This window comes from Sebastes umbrosus, chromosome 10 (assembly GCF_015220745.1).
Source record: "Sebastes umbrosus isolate fSebUmb1 chromosome 10, fSebUmb1.pri, whole genome shotgun sequence".
Taxonomy (NCBI): domain Eukaryota; kingdom Metazoa; phylum Chordata; class Actinopteri; order Perciformes; family Sebastidae; genus Sebastes; species Sebastes umbrosus.
The window spans coordinates 25,515,067-25,533,600 of NC_051278.1; the positions used below are offsets into that span (position 1 = coordinate 25,515,067).

General features: G+C 40.6%; 3 protein-coding genes across 3 annotated transcripts; all 3 read left to right on the forward strand.

Annotated features, from left to right (window-relative positions):
* Nucleotides 1-1,401: 1,401 nt before the first annotated feature.
* On the forward strand, nucleotides 1,402-4,516 carry slc18a3a (solute carrier family 18 member 3a). Its single transcript, XM_037781694.1, has one exon. The coding sequence runs from the start codon at nucleotides 2,193-2,195 to the stop codon at nucleotides 3,768-3,770; it is 1,578 nt and encodes a 525-aa protein (XP_037637622.1). The 5' UTR covers nucleotides 1,402-2,192; the 3' UTR covers nucleotides 3,771-4,516.
* Nucleotides 4,232-15,673, forward strand: chata (choline O-acetyltransferase a). Its single transcript, XM_037782513.1, has 15 exons — nucleotides 4,232-4,380; nucleotides 6,970-7,036; nucleotides 7,371-7,562; nucleotides 7,747-7,865; nucleotides 8,763-8,816; nucleotides 8,920-9,100; nucleotides 10,139-10,316; nucleotides 10,800-10,969; nucleotides 11,490-11,590; nucleotides 11,705-11,833; nucleotides 11,921-12,043; nucleotides 12,134-12,275; nucleotides 13,353-13,415; nucleotides 13,510-13,647; nucleotides 14,119-15,673. Exons 1-15 carry the CDS (start codon nucleotides 4,232-4,234, stop codon nucleotides 14,548-14,550), a joined length of 2,238 nt encoding a protein of 745 aa, XP_037638441.1. The 3' UTR covers nucleotides 14,551-15,673.
* A 1,251-nt stretch (nucleotides 15,674-16,924) lies between these two features.
* c10h10orf53 (chromosome 10 C10orf53 homolog) lies at nucleotides 16,925-17,499 on the forward strand. The gene is made up of 3 exons (XM_037781695.1): nucleotides 16,925-17,083; nucleotides 17,183-17,302; nucleotides 17,395-17,499. Exons 1-3 carry the CDS (start codon nucleotides 16,990-16,992, stop codon nucleotides 17,457-17,459), a joined length of 279 nt encoding a protein of 92 aa, XP_037637623.1. The 5' UTR covers nucleotides 16,925-16,989; the 3' UTR covers nucleotides 17,460-17,499.
* The last annotated feature ends 1,035 nt before the right edge of the window (nucleotides 17,500-18,534 follow it).

Genomic DNA, 18,534 nt, shown 5'->3' on the forward strand with positions numbered 1-18,534 from the left:
AAGCTGTCTCTCTCCACCTTGATTACATTCATAAACTCAATCACTATCAAATGATGTTTTTTGGCAACGAAGGAGCTGATTTAAATTTATATTCAGACGTAGAATACAATATTTAGGGAGAATCTGGTACAGTAGGCTCCTATTCAGGTTTCAAGGGTTCCTTGACCAATTCATTCTTCCTCCACTAGATGTCAACACTGCTCTGTCTCATGTTTCAGATCTAATCATCAATCTGTAGCCGACTGCAAAAGCTGACCATTTAGTGTCATCAGTTTTATTTACTCTGAAAAAACACTGCACAGTATAGAAGCAGTTGAAAAAACCCATGGAGTGAGATCATTTAAACAGTTTCCAAACCAATTTTCCTGTTTTAAAGATGTAATTCTATTTCCCAATTGATTGAGAGAATAATCTGCAGACTAATCAATAATTAAGGTGATTGTTAGTTGCAACCCTACATATGTATTATAAATACGGTTATTATTATAAATATTTATATTATTTTTTACTTTCTCATATTCTTTATTTTTCTATTAATGTATTTATCTATATTTTTATTTATTTATTATTATTATTATTATTATTATTATTATTATTATTATTATTATTTAATTCATCTATTACCATTTTTATTTTTTTCCCTAATTACCTACTAGTACTATCACTATTATTATTGGATGATATACATGTCAAGTGGACTATATTTTGCATGATGAGAAAAATTCTGCTTTCAGTGGGTTCAGTTTTTGTTGGAGACAGACAGACAGCTGCTGAAGCTTCTCTGAACCGGTAGATGGCGACGTCCAGCTGCATTTAAACCCCCCAGTTTACGGAACGAATATGATCTCTTGGAAGTTTATATCTCCAGATTTAACTGCCACGGCAGCGAGTGGCACTTTTGAGAGAAAAAATGAACGGAACACATTTTGTACAAAAAGGTTAAGATAAGATAAGAATGAAATCATGTCAGTTGTGCGTAAAATCCTAAAGTCCGAGAGAGAGAGAGAGAGAGAGAGAGAGAGAGAGAGATAAAGATAAAGAGAGAGAGAGAGAGAGAGAGAGAGAGAGAGAGAGAGAGAGAGAGATAAAGATAAAGAGAGAGAGAGAGAGAGAGAGAGAGAGACTGATCAGATGTTGGTGCTTTGCTCAGTTAAACTTCAGCAATGTGGCTGCGGAGGTTTGAACCTGAACTCAACTCGACTCCCTGCTGTCCGAGACACACCTTTTAGAAACCAAACGCATTAGAAGGTTGTATTAGAGGGAAAAACGTTGGAAGAATTAAAAGACTTCATTTCAATTTCAGCACTCTCTTGTGCGGAGCTGTCCACTGGACTGTGGTGCTGAATCAGTTCTTATCAAGTAACGCAGAAAATCTCTGTGTGTTTTTTCACTCGGTAGCAGTGATGCAAGTTGAATAACTACAGGTTTCCTGATGTTATTGAGACATATCCTACTTTTAGACTCAAATAAATAAATTACACATACATTTAAAATGAAGGAAGTTGAATATAACACATAAACTGGAGCAAGCATCCTCGGCTCTGTCTTGTAACAAACTCACTGGACAAGCAGTGCGCACTCACTCTGGATTTAGTATTTAATTAGCATAAGAGATGTTGTGGAGAGCAGCAGGACTGTGCGTCACAGCCCTCGGCGGAGATAGGACGGGGGAAGGGTGGGGGGGGGGGGGGGGAGTAGGGGGGGGGGGGGGGGGGGGGGGCACCCTATGGGAGTCAACAAACTGCAGTGTGGATTCCTTCCACGGCCAGTCCACAAAACCAGTCCAGGTTGATGTGAAATGATGACTTAAAAGCTCACAGCGTTACAGGTGACTGGAGACAGCAGGTAGCGCGTGGGAGCCGAAAGGGAGCGCGTGCAGCAGACGGACCTAAAGTGCGCTGATGGAGCCGCCACTGTGAGAGCTGAATGACGGGATATGAGACCATGAAGCAACTAGGGACGACGGGGATAAAACCAGTCCGAGTCACGGGAATGGAAAAGCGCGTGCAATGACTGACGGCAGCGCGAGGGAAGAGAGAGAAGAAGAGGTAAAGCAGAGGGAAGTTATCTAGCTCATTAGATGATCCAAAACAGATGTGCCAAGCGTGCGTAATTCTATAAAACAAAACCAACTGTGGGGGAAGCCCGATTTTCTTTTTTATCAAAAAAGACAAAAGACTTGAGCCAGAAAAATGGAGCAAATCATGGAGCCGGAGGTGACCACCACAGAGGGACAACAAGCCACTAACTTGGCTCAATCTGCCGCCTCCAAACTGTCCCAGATGGGCGAAAGAACTAAACAACTTGGCAATGTAATCCAAGACCCAGATCGGCAGAAACGGATTATCATGTTTATAGTCTGCGTAGCACTTTTGTTAGACAACATGCTTTACATGGTGATTGTGCCAATTATACCCGATTACCTAGAAGGGCTCCAGAAAGCAGCGGATCATGCCCAAGCTATTCTGCCTCACACCAACTCCACCAACAGCACCATGCACAAAGCAGCCAAGGGCAACTTCGACCTCCAGATTGGTGTCCTTTTTGCCTCCAAGGCCATCCTGCAGCTCCTGGTGAACCCGATCAGTGGCACGTTTATAGACAGGGTCGGGTATGACATCCCACTCTTCATCGGTCTCAATGTCATGTTTCTGTCCACGCTCACTTTTGCCTTCGCTGAGAACTACGCGACTCTGTTCCTGGCGCGCAGCATGCAGGGCCTCGGCTCGGCGTTCGCGGACACCGCCGGCATCGCTCTGATCGCGGACAGGTACACGGAGGAGAAGGCGAGGAGCAAAGCCCTGGGTATCGCCTTGGCTTTCATATCTTTTGGGAGTCTTGTGGCACCCCCATTTGGAGGAGTCCTCTATGAGTTCGCAGGAAAGCGTGTGCCCTTTCTGATCCTGGCCTGCATCTGCCTCATCGATGGTGTCTTGTGCCTGCTTGTGCTCAAACCCTTCTCCAACAGAGAGAGAGAAAACATGCCAGTGGGCACCCCCATGTATAAACTCATGATCGACCCTTACATAGCAGTAGTGGCTGGTGCTCTGACAATCTGCAACATCCCTCTCGCCTTCCTTGAACCCACTATAGCCAACTGGATGGAGGAGACCATGCATGCCAGCCAGTGGGAGATAGGCATGACATGGTTCCCAGCCTTTTTCCCTCATGTTTTAGGTGTCTATCTCACTGTCAAATTAGCAGCTAAGTACCCTCATCTGCAGTGGTTTTATGGAGCTATAGGTATGGTGTTCATAGGTGCCAGCTCCTGCACGGTGCCAGCATGCAAAAACTTTGGACAGCTCATGATCCCGCTGTGCGGAATCTGTTTTGGCATCGCCTTCGTGGACACTGCGCTGCTGCCAACACTGGGATTCCTGGTGGATGTGCGTCATGTTTCAGTGTATGGCAGTGTGTACGCCATCGCAGACATCTCTTACTGCGTGGCCTATGCTCTGGGCCCCGTGGCGGCCGGACAGATAGTCCACGACCTGGGCTTTGTTCAGCTAAACTTGGGCATGGGCCTCGCCAATATGCTTTACGCACCGGCGCTGCTGCTGCTGAAGAACGTGACGCAGATGAAGCCTTCTCACTCCGAGAGGAACATGCTGCTGGAGGATGGACCGACAGGACTGTATGACACCATTAAGATGGAGCAGCGAGAGAAGAAGAGAAAGGGCTTGTGCACAACTATCGAGGAGAATGGCATTGAGACATTTGCGCAGCGGTCGTATTCAGAGGAGGAGTCCTCAGGAGGAGAGTACGCGTAAAAAGACATTTAACCAGAGTGTAAGGATGCTCTCCAAATTGCATACTTTTTCTTTTTACTTTCTTTCTACTACATACTGCAGCTGCGTATTGTTGCATGCAGAATGCATAACATTGCGCCTTTAGTACGTACTGTGCGTTCCAATACCCATACTACCATACTATTTAGTATGCCAGAAAAAGATTTAGTATGTCCCAATACATAGTATGTCAAATGCAGTATGCCAACAATACCAGGACATCCTACTACATTCGGTCGCATTTTGCAGTATGCAAGCCAGCATACTTTTCTGGCTATTCTGACCCACAATCCAAGAGGGTCAAAGTTCAAGGTGCAATGTTATGAGGAAATAGTGTGTCCCAATGTCCTAATTATATGCATACTGCATGCAACAGTGTGTACTTTGTAAGGACAGCTGCAGTACGTACTAGAAGTAAAAAGAAAAAGTATGCGATTTGGAACATGCTGCTGGAGGACGGACCGACAGGCCTGTATGATACTATTAAGATGGAGCAACGAGAGAAGAAGAGAAAGGGCTTGTGCACAACTATCGAGGAGAATGGCATTGAGACTTTTGCGCAGTATTTAGAGGAGGAGTCCTCAGGAGGAGGGTACGCGTAAAAAGACATTTAACCAGTGGCGGCTGGTGGAAATGTTTCTAGGTAGGGCTGTGCCACATCCAATCAATTTCAGCAAACATCCCGGTATGATTTAATGCAAAAAAAGAAAGTGAAGGTATCAAAAACACATTTTGCAGTTAAATAATTAGCAATTATTTTATTCCAACAGGAAAAGTAAATAATGTTTTTAAAAAACACACAACAGTATAGAATGTACTCAGAGGTGGAATGTAACTAAGTACTTAAATACAATTTTGAGGTACTTCTACTTTACTTGAGTATTTCCATGTTCTGCTACTTTCCACTCAACTACATCTCGGAGGGAAATATTAGACTTTTTACTCCCACTACATTTATCGGCCAATTTATTAACTTTACAGATTCAGATTATTAGGAGTCCTCAGGAGGAGAGTACGCGTAAAAAAGACATTTAACTACAGTGTAAAACTATTGTAAGGCAGGCTTCTCGCTTCCCTTACCTATAAACTTACTTGTTACTTAATTAAACTACTGTAGGGCTGCTGTGGGTAAAGCAAGAGCTTCGTCTGTGCAACAGGATTCACTTTAATGTCTCAACTCCAGCCTATAGGACGATTGAACACCGAATAACCAAAAGGTGGCACATCACTTCTTACTTCATATCACTCCGCCAATCTTAATCATCACTCACCTTACAAGCATGTAAGGTGCGCATATTATATAGTTCCAGATCTAACTTAAAGAGCAGAATACCATATGTATACTTTATAAAATACATTTTTACAAAAATAAATCTAATCTTACATTATCAAAGTGCCAATGTAGAGTTAGTGTGCATCCAGTCCGATCCAATCAATTGCATAATTAGGATTGTGTAACGACATCAATTATTTACTGCTCCTCATGGTGACAATTCCATTCAATTGTCAAATCAAGTAGCTTAAAGCTTTGTTGCAGTAGAAAGGCGCTTTTCTGGCGTTTTGTTCATCTTAAAAGTGAGAGTAATGTGAAACGATTTGTTGAGATAAATGTCTATTCATTAATTATCACTGTATCAGAAACTGACTCATATTCAGGGATTATGTGTAAATGTATTTTAACAAAAAAAAAGAACAGTTGTAATGTATGCGTCCTTTCAGTGTAATCTGTGTTCATTTTTTGCCAGAGTTGTGCTGCTAAACTCAATATGCAATACTGTGCGTCACACGACGGTTTTTAGAAAGAAATGAACTGAAATCTGCGTGTTGTTGTCTGATTATTATTTTGTTTATTTTGGATGATGTACTTCTGGAATGCATAGCCTCTTTGTGTGAATCTGCGACTGTACATACATGTATATTCATGTACATAATTAAATCAATATTATGTGAATGATACGGTTCATGGAAATTATTTATTTAGGCAATTAATTGAATTTCTTATACACTTAATTACAATTATTATTATTTGTGGTGGTATATGACACATTTATTTTCCTCTACAGGTGAATCCACACTAACAAAATGATCACTATGATGCGACTTAAATTATGGTAATATTTATACGTTTTTCACTTTGGATTTTTGCCTTTGAACATGCATTAATGCATAATCGAATATTAAACTTATTAAGGCCTATAGGGGGTCGTTTTGTTATGCTTATTAGTAACACAATAATCCATTATAGAAAAGAGCAATCTCTGAATTAAAAAAAAAACATGTTTGGACCAAATTATAATAATAATTTAAAGTAGGATCCTGAGGTTGATATTGTGCGTAAAATCAAAAGCACCTGCGCTCCTTCAAAATGCAAAACCGTTGCATATATTGACTTCACAACGCAAATGAAATCTGTCATTTGCAGGGAGGTGAGAGCAATGTATGCGCCCAAACTCGACTGAAAGTGTTGAAAATTCATAAAAAGCCAGCAGGAGGAAATCCAAAATGCAAAACGCATCTGAATTGTTCTTCGTGTTGAGCATCTGAGGCGCTCGATCGGTGTCTGAATACGGTGGGCTGAAGATGTGAAGATGTGAAGTGTCAAATAAACTTCTCGACGAATGGAAGGAGTTCTGGGAGGAGCCTGGCAGCCAGGAGACTGAGGTACCCTCTCAGCATCTCTCCTGAGCACAGCCAGGGAGTTGCGCTCTTGCCATGCTGGAGATGGAAAGATGCTCAAAATGATAAAAGGAAATTCTGCAAAAAAATGGATTCAAGTCTAGATGGATAAACTGAAACTCTTTGCTTGACCCCCAGGACGAGTGGGATTGTTTTATATTTCTTTCTGGTAAGTAAAACATTTCATTTTTATGTAATGGTTTATTTCAGTTTGGTAAATGTATTATTGGTATTTATGAGCGCTTGTTAACATTAAATGCGCATGTTTGCGAAACAATTTCGAAAAAGATGTGAACATCTTCCAAAGTGTATTTTTTTAGTCATGACAGTGATAGATTTTATTTATTGAGCAGCATTGTACATTTATCTTAAATATTTCCACAGTAGTGCAACGTTTAAATAGGACTGCTCTTAGTTAGACCGACATAGTGGCTGATCTTGATGCTGATATTTACTGATATTATATATACTGATGTTATTTGTGGACACAGAGTCTCAAAGGCTGAACCTTCTACACCGCCGACATGCCAGTTCTGGACCAAGAGCCCTCCCAAGATTTAGGGGGCAGAGAGGTAAATATAAATTTGACTTTTAGTCTGTTTCATTGGAAATACTGTTTTACAATCAATTAAGGATGATGTGATATTTTATGAGAATAAATTAATATGCTTTGATATTTTAATTAAATATGATCTTATGCTCAGTCAAGTGAATAATTTACAATCTGGGCAAGCAGTTGTTCTTAACCTGTACAACGAAAAACTGAATTATTATTTATTTAAAGTATTCTCTTAATAAATTGATATAATGCATGTTGCAGTTGGTGAGTCAGAAGTTTTACATGTTGATCTATTATCACAAATTTAGGTGAAGAAAAATGACTTTTTCATGCCCCACACTGCTCAGGGTGTTCCCAAGCTGCCGCTCCCCGCCCTGAAAGACACACTGGACATGTACCTGAGGTGCATGGAGCACCTGCTCACAGGGGAACAGTTCAATAAGACCCAACATGTGGTGAAGCAGTTTGGAGCCCCTGGAGGAGTGGGGGAGCTACTACAGAGCAAACTGGTGGAGAGGAGGGAGAGCAAGGCAAACTGGGTAAATAAAATTATCTGGTCAACAATGATGTGTGCCGGTTATTTCAAATCCCAAAAACAAATCGTTTTTCATCTAGTGACACTAAGAATTATGATGAAACGTATTTGTTCTCCTTTATTCACTATTAAATCACTATTACTTTCAAACAGTGCCTTTAATGGGATCCCTCTATGTCCGACTGTAGGTGTATGACTACTGGCTGAATGACATGTACCTGACCAACAGAATGGCTCTGCCCGTCAACTCCAGTCCAGTGATGGTCTTCCCTCAGCAGCACTTCAAGGCTCCCATGGACTCTTTAAGGCATGAGACACTGCACAACGGAGACAAATGAGTCATGAGAGACACCTCACAGGAAAGGATGGAGAAGTACATTGTCACCCAGTAGTGTCCCTTGTTAGCAATTGTGGTGGCAGTTTCTGTTAAAACAAGACACAAACTGTGGTCACAACCTGTCTTTCAAGTAAATTTAATAGAAGCACCTGCAGATGGACTCACGAGCACAGCTATAGAGTGAACTGAGGCAAGCGAGCCCTGAGTACAAAGAGTATAGAGTATTTATACAGTTAAATCATAACACGAAGATAAGTGCAAGGAATACAAAAAGAGGAACAATAGAAAGTGTATGATTGCGTCAGCACACAGCAGACAACAGAGCATCACAAGTCATAACAAGTATCTCAGCAATCTGTTGTTTATGGCGACAGTGCCACTAAAATGTCAGGTCACTGTCTTATGGTGACGCAGCTGAACATGTGAAGCCCTGAGATAATCTAAAGATACACTTTCTTACAGCAGATATGAAAATTGCCATTACACAATCCTCTACAACACATACTGTAAACAAACAAGCTGGAATTGTATTGTAAAATCAAAAAGTTACCAATTTTGGATTATTAAGACACGAAGAACTGAGAAATGACAGTGAACTGTATAAACTACTCAGAGACCGGCTTTGATTGATTATAGCAAAGTGAATGAGAGTGACAATGAAGGTTGTGGTTTGGTTAACATGGTATTGATCTGGGACTGGCTCCTTAACCAGATGATTTACATACAGCATTCACACTGTTAAGTGTAATACAGCTACACATGAACAAGGCAAAATGCAGGGAATTGTTAGCACAAGTACAGAGAGTGACCAGGTACAACATGTGTGTGTTTTGGGAAGTTTTACAATGTAAAGTTTTTCTTTTCTAGGTTTGCTGCACACTTAATTTCTGGAGTTTTGGAGTACAAGACTCTTCTTGATTCGTAAGTTAATGTACAATGAGAGCACAACAGAGTCATTTTCAACCTTCTGGTTCATGTGTAACTAAAAGGCCTCACAAAGTCATGTATATGTGTGTGTATGTAGACGTTCCCTGCCTGTGGACTACGCCCGGGGCCAGCTGGCTGGAACCCCTCTGTGTATGGAGCAGTACTATCGCCTCTTCACTTCCTACCGCCTACCGGGGCCTGAGAGGGACACGCTGGTGGCCCAGGAGAGTAGCGTGATGCCAGAACCTGAACACATCATTGTGGCTTGTAAAAACCAGGTCAGACACAGTCAAAGACTATTTTAACAAAGTTCCAATCACTAGCTTTTTCAGGGGGCTTTCAACCACATCACATGTTCATCATAGGAGGATGGAGTTTGCCTAGCTATCATTGAGATTGACCAGTTCGCATCTGAACTCAGCACTTTCCAAACCTCTCATCTGTTTTGGCTTTTAAGTTAAGCATGATAATTCATTCTGAACTTTGGAAATAGTGGTTTGACAAAACGATTTAACTCAAGGTACAATTACTTGCTTTTTCCAGAGATTTAAACCATATGACACGTTGTCTTCATCAGAATGTCAAGAATCGACTTCCACGCTTAACGTATGAATCAAAACAGATGAGAAGTCCCAAAATGGCCATGGAGCATTTCAGAACAGATCACCTAAGGAGAGACAGAGATCAATGTTTACAGTTTAGAGTGAGAATTAGACTATACATCGTGTCCCTGTCACAGCAGAACATATGGATCATCACTCTCTTGTATCCGATGGTACCGTAAACAGGCTCTGTGGGCACTATGCTAACTTATCTCCCAATGAGTGATGAACAGTCACAGCCCAATGACAAGTGCTCTCTGTTAAGTTAATTATCTAGAACATGTGTGACATTTGCACATCAGCCAGCAGCCTTCAGCATTACCACTATGTTGTTACTCCACAGAGGTTCTGTCAGTTCTATCAGAAGAATCAAAAGGTGCTCAAATAAGTAAAAGAATTAAAGATGCTCACTTGATACCACCATAATGTCCTTCGATAAGACCAGTAATGGACCAGTATCGTCACTCAAGACCAGAGCTCCATAAAAATCTGATCTTACTAATGAGCCACTCACTTTGTGTTTCAAATCTCAGCAATTACTTTTAGTGAGTATAATGTTATCATAACTGAGAAATGATGGTCCAAACTACACAAATTGAGACTGAAGTTGTAATAAAACTAAATGATCCTTTAAGTCTCTGCTGCCCTTCACCGTGCACATCCTACCAGATATCAGATATCTTAAAGTGTCCAATCTGAACCTCTGTCCACCAGTTCTTTGTGATGGATGTGGTGATCAACTTCCGCCGACTGAATGAAAGAGACCTGCTGACTCAGCTGGAGAAGATCGCCAGGATGGCTGACAGCGAAGAAGAGCGGGTCCCACCTATTGGTCTCCTCACTTCAGACGGACGGACAGAGTGGGCCAAGTCTCGCAGCGTGCTAATGAGAGGTAAGAGACTATTTTAAAGGGGACCTATTATGCAAATTTTCGCTGTTTGAGCTCTTGCCACCCCCCTCCCGAAAAGCTCAGTCTGCTCTGATTGGTCAACCAAACCAAATTCTTTGGACTCCAATCCAGCTCCACTCTAAGTAGCTTTATTTGAGGGTGCTAAACTAGGTGCTAGGCGGGTATTATGCAAATGTGTTACTTGATGACATCACCATGTTACAGAAGAAAAGGCAGGACTTCAAGCAAGGCGTTTCAGGCAGTTCAGGAGCAGTGTTTCTGTGGGGCAGAGTAACTCCTTAAGATGTGGACTTTGGGCTTTGTAACTTTGCAGACCTTTTACATGCACAAAAAACTATATAACACTAAAGGAAATGGAAAAAGCACAAAAGCATAATAGGTCCTCTTTAAGTCAGATGGATCTCAGTGTTTCCAATTCCATTTGCCCCACCAAATTTACTTTTCTTTTTCCGTATCATGCTCTAGAGTCTACAAACAGGGACTCTCTGGACATGATCGAGCGTTGTCTGTGTCTGGTCTGTCTGGATGACGCCAGTGGGCCGGAGCAAGGTGACACCACACGAGCCATGTTGATGCTGCACGGCGGAGGAGTGGCCAAGAATGGGGGCAACCGCTGGTACGATAAGCCCATGCAGGTTAGTGAGCACAGTTCTTAGAGAACTTGTTAAACAGTTGAGGAAAAGAAGAAAGAATGAAGTGAGGATGACAGGAATAAAGATGAATGAGGGATGCTATATCTCCTTAATTACTGAGAAAAATGTCATGAATCCATGTTCCTCTCTCACAGTGCTAGTGGATGTAATTAGCCAATCCCATGCCAAATTAAGAATTTACATTTAAAGAAATTCTGACAGGGTTGATGTCCCCATTGGATTACAAGCCTGATGTCATTAGCATGAACTTTGATGGAGATGTTTTGATGAAGAATTCAGATCACTTGAATGAATTGGAGGCTTCCTCTCTAAATTATTTCTTCACTGCAGGGTGTAACATGTGGATGAAATGTATACGAAGGAACACGTAGTTGCAGTACATAGCAGAATGCATAATGCGGTGATGAAACTGCAACTGCAAATTAATTGAATCTTAGATAATCTAGCATTGCAGTTTTGTTCAACTCAAGAAAACCCACTGACAATAGCATGACTGTGTCAGTTTGTCGTAGGAGCTGACGGCTGCTGTGGAGTCGTGTGTGAACACTCACCATTTGAGGGGATTGTCCTCGTGCAGTGCACAGAGTATCTACTGAAATACATGTAAGAAATGAAATGCAAAATGTGTGTACTTTTTGGCATATGCTTAGAAAATCCAAATAAGACTTTCCTAAAAACAAACATGCTAAATGATGTAACATTCCCATGTTACGTCAGGGTTGGCAGCCCATCAAAGCTGGTCAGGGCTGCAAGTGTGAGCGAGCTGCCTGCGCCACGCAGGCTCCGCTGGAAATGCACTCCAGAGATCCACAAGCTCCTCGCCTCTTCTGCTGACAAACTACAGAGGTGTGGGTTTATACTCTGGTTCCTGCACAATCAAACACACGAATAAATGCTTTCAGCTCATAGCAAGATTCATCCTTATTTGCTCAGACAGGTGAAAAATCTGGACATGAATGTCCACAAATTCTACGACTACGGGAAAGAGTTCATCAAGAAGCAGAAAATGAGTCCCGACGCCTACATCCAGGTTGCTCTCCAGTTGGCCTACTACCGGTAAGACAGAGATGATTATAACAGGACTGATTAATATACAATAACCCGGGGCTCCAAGCTATAAGGCTTTCTCGTTGTGCATTACTCTAGATGTCACGGCAGGCCGGTGTCGACCTATGAGAGTGCTTCTATACGGCGTTTTCAGGAGGGCAGAGTGGACAACATCCGCTCAGCCACACCAGAAGCCCTAGCTTTTGTCAAAGCAATGACTGATGGGAAACTGAGCACAAGCGTAAGACGTTACAGTCATACTGTCCAATTTAAACAAATGCTGCTGCTTTTCTTTGCTTTTTAGAATTTCATTCGATGTTTTACTTCAGTCTGTGTTGATGTAATAATAATAATCTGAATTTGTATAGTGCCTCTCTAGGACTCAAAGTTGCTTTACACTAAACAGCGGTGGTGGGACAAGTAACTGACAAGACACACAGGGATGAATGGGGGGGCTAAGAGAAAGCAGTGGAGAAGAGATGGGTCTTGAGGCAGGATTGGACGATTGGAAGAGACTCAGAGTCTATAATGTTTTGGGGGAGCAAGTTCCAAAGCCTGGGAGCTGCCCTGGAGAAGGCTCTGTCCACAAAGCTGTGCAGGTTGGACTTGGGGGTTGAGAGAAGGAAGGCTGAGGTGGATCTGAGAGGCTGAGATGGTTGGTAGGCGGTAGAGGAGGTCTGTGAGGTATGGTGGGCTAGTTGGTGAAGGACTTTGCAGGTGAGGACCAGGATTTTGTAGTTGATCCGGTGGGAGGCAGGAAGCCCTTTGAGGTCTTTTACGACTGGGGTGACGTGATGCCAGGATTTGGTGTGGGTAAGAAGTCTGGTGGATGCATTCTGGACCAGTTGGAGTCTATTGATGGAGCTAGCACTGATGTCGTAGAGGAGTGAGTTGCAGTAATCAAGACGGGAGGAAATGAAGGTGTGGATAAATGTTTCAGCAGAAGGGCGTGCCAGAGAGGGCTGGATCTTAGCAATATAGCGAAGGTGAAAGGAGATTTTGACAATTTGGCGGATATTGGGGGAGTCAAAGGAGAGGGTGGGGTCGAGGATCACGCCGAGGCTGCGTGCCTGGGAGGAAGGGGAGACAGTGGTGCCATCATGGTGAGTATGGTGTGTTTGATTTTGCTGAGGGTGGACTTGGAGATGATGGGGAGGAGTTCAGTTTTGTCACTGTTCAGTTTGAGAATATTTTGTCGCATCCAGACTTTTATTGCAGACAGGTTGGAGCCAATGTACTCCACCATGATAACTATGCTTACTGTGAATAAAGGGATTTAATAGTCTAGTAATTGATTCGCAGTTGTTTTCGTCTCCAGGATACAGAGAAGATGGAGATGTTACGAGGTGCCATAACCGCGCAGACAAAGTATACGATTCTGGTGACTATTCTCTAACCTCATCCAGATTTCTACTACAACGTTGACTTTGCTTGCCAAACAAAACACAATAACATATATTCATTCTCCTTCTCAGGCTATTACAGGGATGGCAATAGACAATCACTTACTAGGACTTCGTGGAATTGCACATGAACTGAAGATGGAGATGCCAGATTTATTCAAAGACGAAGCCCATCTCATCAGTAATCAGTTCATTCTCTCTACAAGTCAGGTATTGTCGTCTGATTTTAAAACAGTAAACTGAAGCTATATTTAATCAAAAATGTATTAAAGGGGCACTCCACCAATTTTAAAAAACAATTTTGAAAACAGTTTGTATAATGTCCTCTGTGGCTCTGCAAGTCTGATAATATAACTTTAGTGTCAGCAGGGTTTTTTTCAGGGCTTGTGCTCAAGACATACAATTTTTAACAGAAAGCTTGAGCTACAAACTGGAGGAGTGTTAGTGTATAGTGTTTCTGTACAGTAGAAACAAGGCAGGGGACACTAGATAGATGTTTTTAATAAAATGCCACTTGGTTATTTTAGTCAAAACTGCAATTTAGGTTTTACTGGAAGACATCAACTTCTACAACACACCAATCTCAATAGTCTTATCTCAGCCTTTCCAACTACAGCAGTATTTGAACACACTAGTAAAACTGTCAGTAGTTCAGTACTGAAGGATTCACTCTCCCCTCAGGTTCCTACTACTGTTGAGATGTTCTGCAGCTACGGACCCGTGGTTCCAAACGGATATGGAGCGTGTTACAACCCTCAGTCAGACCACATTATCTTCTCCGTGTCCAGTTTCCGCGAGAGCCCGCAGACATGCTCAGCAGAATTTGTCAAGTGTCTGGTGCAGGGACTCATGGACATGAGGGAGCTGTGCAATAAATGCAACTCCAGCTCCAATCCAACGCAGCAAAGACAGAGTCAGACGCTGGAGACGCACACGCAAACAGACACAAACTGGCAAAGCAAAACACCGCAGAGACCACCTGACCTGACCAAGAATCAGCAAACACTGCCACAGGTTCTGCTGAATACACCAAACCAGACTAAAGTGGAGGCTCAAACCCAGACTTCATCACAGGGAGGGGCGCAAGCTTTGAAGAACGGAAGTAAATCGTAAGAAACTATCAGAGCCAGTGAAAATAGTGGTGGTGTGATTTTAAAAGTGTGTTTTTGTGCTGCCACAATGCATTCCTCTCGAATAAATCACAACATATACATTAACTGTGAAACAAAATGTTACGTAAAGCTGTATGTTGTATACTGTACTGTAATACTGTTACTTCTTCTTAGAGAATATTAGAAGTTATTATAAAGGGATGCAGTAATTCAAATGTCTGTCATAATGTAAACAAAACAAAAAAAATCAAGCCAAATTTGAGCTGTTGATTGTTGTTTTGCACTAAATTGAGATGAATCAGCCAAAGAAAAGAGTACATTTATTGTTTGGTGTCGAGCAAAAGTAGTCTGTGAGTTATGATAAATGGCTGATTGTCTCTCTTCGTCAACTTGCAAATCGCATGCTGCTAACTAATGATTTATGAAGATTAAGGTACATTGTAAAACTAGAATCTTCTATGCAATTTCTATTTGTGTTTTCTTCATGAATGGTGTTTATCGTACCAACAATACATGTGGTATTACTTACATGTAAGTATCCTTTTATAAAATCATAAATGTTTAGTTCGTACTGTATTCCATATACTGGAAAAAAAACACCTGACTTTAAAGGGATACTGTTTAGCTTATCAAAGAATGTTAAGTGTGATCAAAAATGTGTATTTGTAAATTTATGAGCAGAATATATCAATTAAGTTATTTATTTTTGTATGATATAACTTAATGTTACAAAGTGTAAATGTAAGTTTGAAAATATGAAACTTGCTAACCAGAGGTGATCACTGTGTTTATGAAGTATTGTATTTATGAAGTGCTGTTGAAGATTAAAAGAAAGAAACCAAAATCTAATGAAGGCCTGGGTTCATATTGATGTTTACAGAGTGGATGCATATCAATACCATGTTTGAGTTTGAAATAATCTAGCCTGAGTGTGTTTCATAAAAAATGTGTCACCTTACAGACTATCCACTTATCCACCACATTCATGGTTGCTAAGGCAACTGAGCATGTCAGTAACGGTTCTGAATTTATGGACCAGTTGCATCAAAGAACGTATATCGCCAAGAAGTGAAAGTCAATAGTTCATTCCATTGCAACGTCAGCGCCCAGCAGCAGAGCCACGCTTCCACCATTTTGGACTGAAAGCGTCAACCGGAAACCAGTAAAAAAGTGCTGTACAAAAGTAAAACAAAATTATTTCTATTCTATTGTCATATTCTACCAAAATGGCATGTGTTGAACAATAAAATATCATAAATATAATAAGCATTTTCAGTCCATCACGGCAGCAGTGGCTGTTGTTAAAAAAGCACCAGAGTTTAGTCTCTTTACATCTATACTTTTTGGTTATGGAATCAGGATGTCCATTTGATTTTAAAAACTTACTTTACATAATTCATTCTTAGCAAGTTTTCACAATTATGACCTCTAAAAGTTGTGGCCAGTTTTTCCTGGCCAAAGCGGGCTTGGTGGATCTTGTTGGGTCTCTAAACTATGGTGTACGGTCTAAGACCTGCTCTATATATAAAGTGTCTCGAGATAACTTCTGTTATGATTTGATGCTATATAAAAATAAATTGAATTGAATTGAATTAAAATTATTTATTTTTATTTTGACAATGCACATTGATCAACATCACTGCAAATGTGCCAGTATTAGCCAAAAAGCTAATTTCAACCCTTGTATTGTGACAAATTATGAGAAATTCTTTTAAATATAATTATTAATATGACATAGTAAGTCATATTATATAGTATCTTATTTGTGATATGGGGTGATATATGGCTCTAAGTCAATTTCATAATAAAAATGTTGTAGTACAAAAAAGTACAAACAGAATCTTAAAACTTACAGTATATTGACTTATTATAATATTGATCAGATGTGTGTTTATATATAAATATATGTTCTTGCCTTCTTCTTTACCATCATTGTTTAGCAACTTCTTTAAATCTAATTCTCAAATTCATTCACATAATAGAAGACAGGTTAATCATCTTCACCTCATTGTTCTCCACTATGTGGTTAGGGTTTTTCAGCACATTTTGTGTACTTCTTGTTGTTGTTTAACTTGTATTTTAAAAACTATGTTAGTTTAAATCTTTCTTCCTTTTTGTTAAGGTTGTTTTGCTCCTGGGGTTATGGGGGAGGTCGTTTGTATAAGCCTGTAGTTTCTTGACCTCTCTTGACACATTTCTTGTTTGTTTTCATTGACTGGATTTTGTGCAGTTTTATATATGTGCAAATAAATAAATTGATATTTGACTCATTATAATGAGATAGGCCTACTCTGAAATGCAATTTGGTGTTCTACAAAAGAAATATTAGATCACAAAACCTTGACAAATTAATAAAGTTTTTTTTTTTTTTAAACAAGTGGAGTAAATGGGATCCCTGGATACCTGTTAGCAACAGTTACTCAGGTGACCACAACAAACAATGCCGGAAAACGCGAGGGTGACACTTTGCCACGGACCTTATGAATCCAATGGAGTTGTTGCACACAGGAACTTCCGCCTGCAGGGTCTCCTGGGTAGGTTTCTTATCGACTCCAATCAGGACACCCGCATGTTGTCTGCTGTCTTGACTGTCTTTAATGAGGTCAAACATTGTCCCTCTATAATGTCCGCAGCCACTCTGGGAGCGCGCGGGCACCAGTGCATCTTGGCGGAGACGCTCGAGTGGAACGTGGTGGAGCTCGTGGTCAACGGGGAGTTGGTCTTCAGCTGTGACGTCAAGCAGCTGGAGTTTGGTGAGTTTGATCAGCTGTGACGCAGAGCGGAAGCTACGTGTTACAGTGATGTCACTGTCTGGAAACCTGTTCATGCTTTTTCCCCTGTGAAGGTGGAGATGGACAACTGGACCATGTTTGCACAGAAGCTGTTACTGCTGTGGAGAACGCTTACTGAAGAGAACTGAAATAAAAAAATTAAAAAAATTATTGTATTCTTTCTTTTTATTATTATTATTATTATTATTATTATTATTATTATTATTATTATTTCTTTTCCTAATTTTATTTCAATTTTGAATTTTGAAGTTGTTTTCTCTAGTATACTTAGTGAGTTTGTCTCTAAGCTCAACTACTTAAAAAAATGGTTTATAAACTATTGTAATTACGAACTGTAAATTGCATATATGAAAACAACCTCGAAAAAAATAAAGTATAAATAAATAAATAAATAAATAATAAAAAAACATCCATATGCATATTTGTCATTTTCTTATTCAACAACCCAGCCTGGTAAGACTACAGTCACTTTGTATATAAATGCACTTATTTGTATGTGTATTGCTGCATGAATTCAGGTGTGCTGTTGGTGATGGGTTAAACTGCATGGACAGTGCGTTATTCCCAAGGCTGCTGCCTCTGGGCATAAATTCACACGTCCACTGTATGTCAGTTGGTATTTTAGATTTGTAAGGGAATTAGCATCATGGTGGGACTTGCATTATTAGCTACTCTTGTGGGCCAGTCTTTTTTAGTGGGGGTCTGTGTCACCTGGTGCATGTTCCAGGGCGGGGATGCACCGATACCAATACTGGATTGTATATCAGGCCGATACTGATCAAATAGCTGGATCGGGTATCGGTGACAATTCATTATATTATTTATATACTATACACATTATACACTGTAATTTTAATTCTTTTTACGTTTTGACCAATTTGTTGCTGCATTAAAAGGTTTACATTTGAATTGTAATTCCTGTTCATATTGAAGATGTTTTTCGACTTAAAAAGCTGGATCCCTGTTCAAGGGCTGTGTTTATATCTATTTCATTTAATTCCTAAATTATGTTTAATTACCACAAACTAACCGACACACAGAAACCCTGGTTGTATAATTCCAGCGTAGGTTTAGGCGTTGATTTATGGGCAAATAATGAATATGACGTGTAGTCCACTGTGTGCATTTCACTTAATGACAACTTGGGAGGGGACAAGGTATATACAGTACATGATGCACAGAAGGTGATAGGT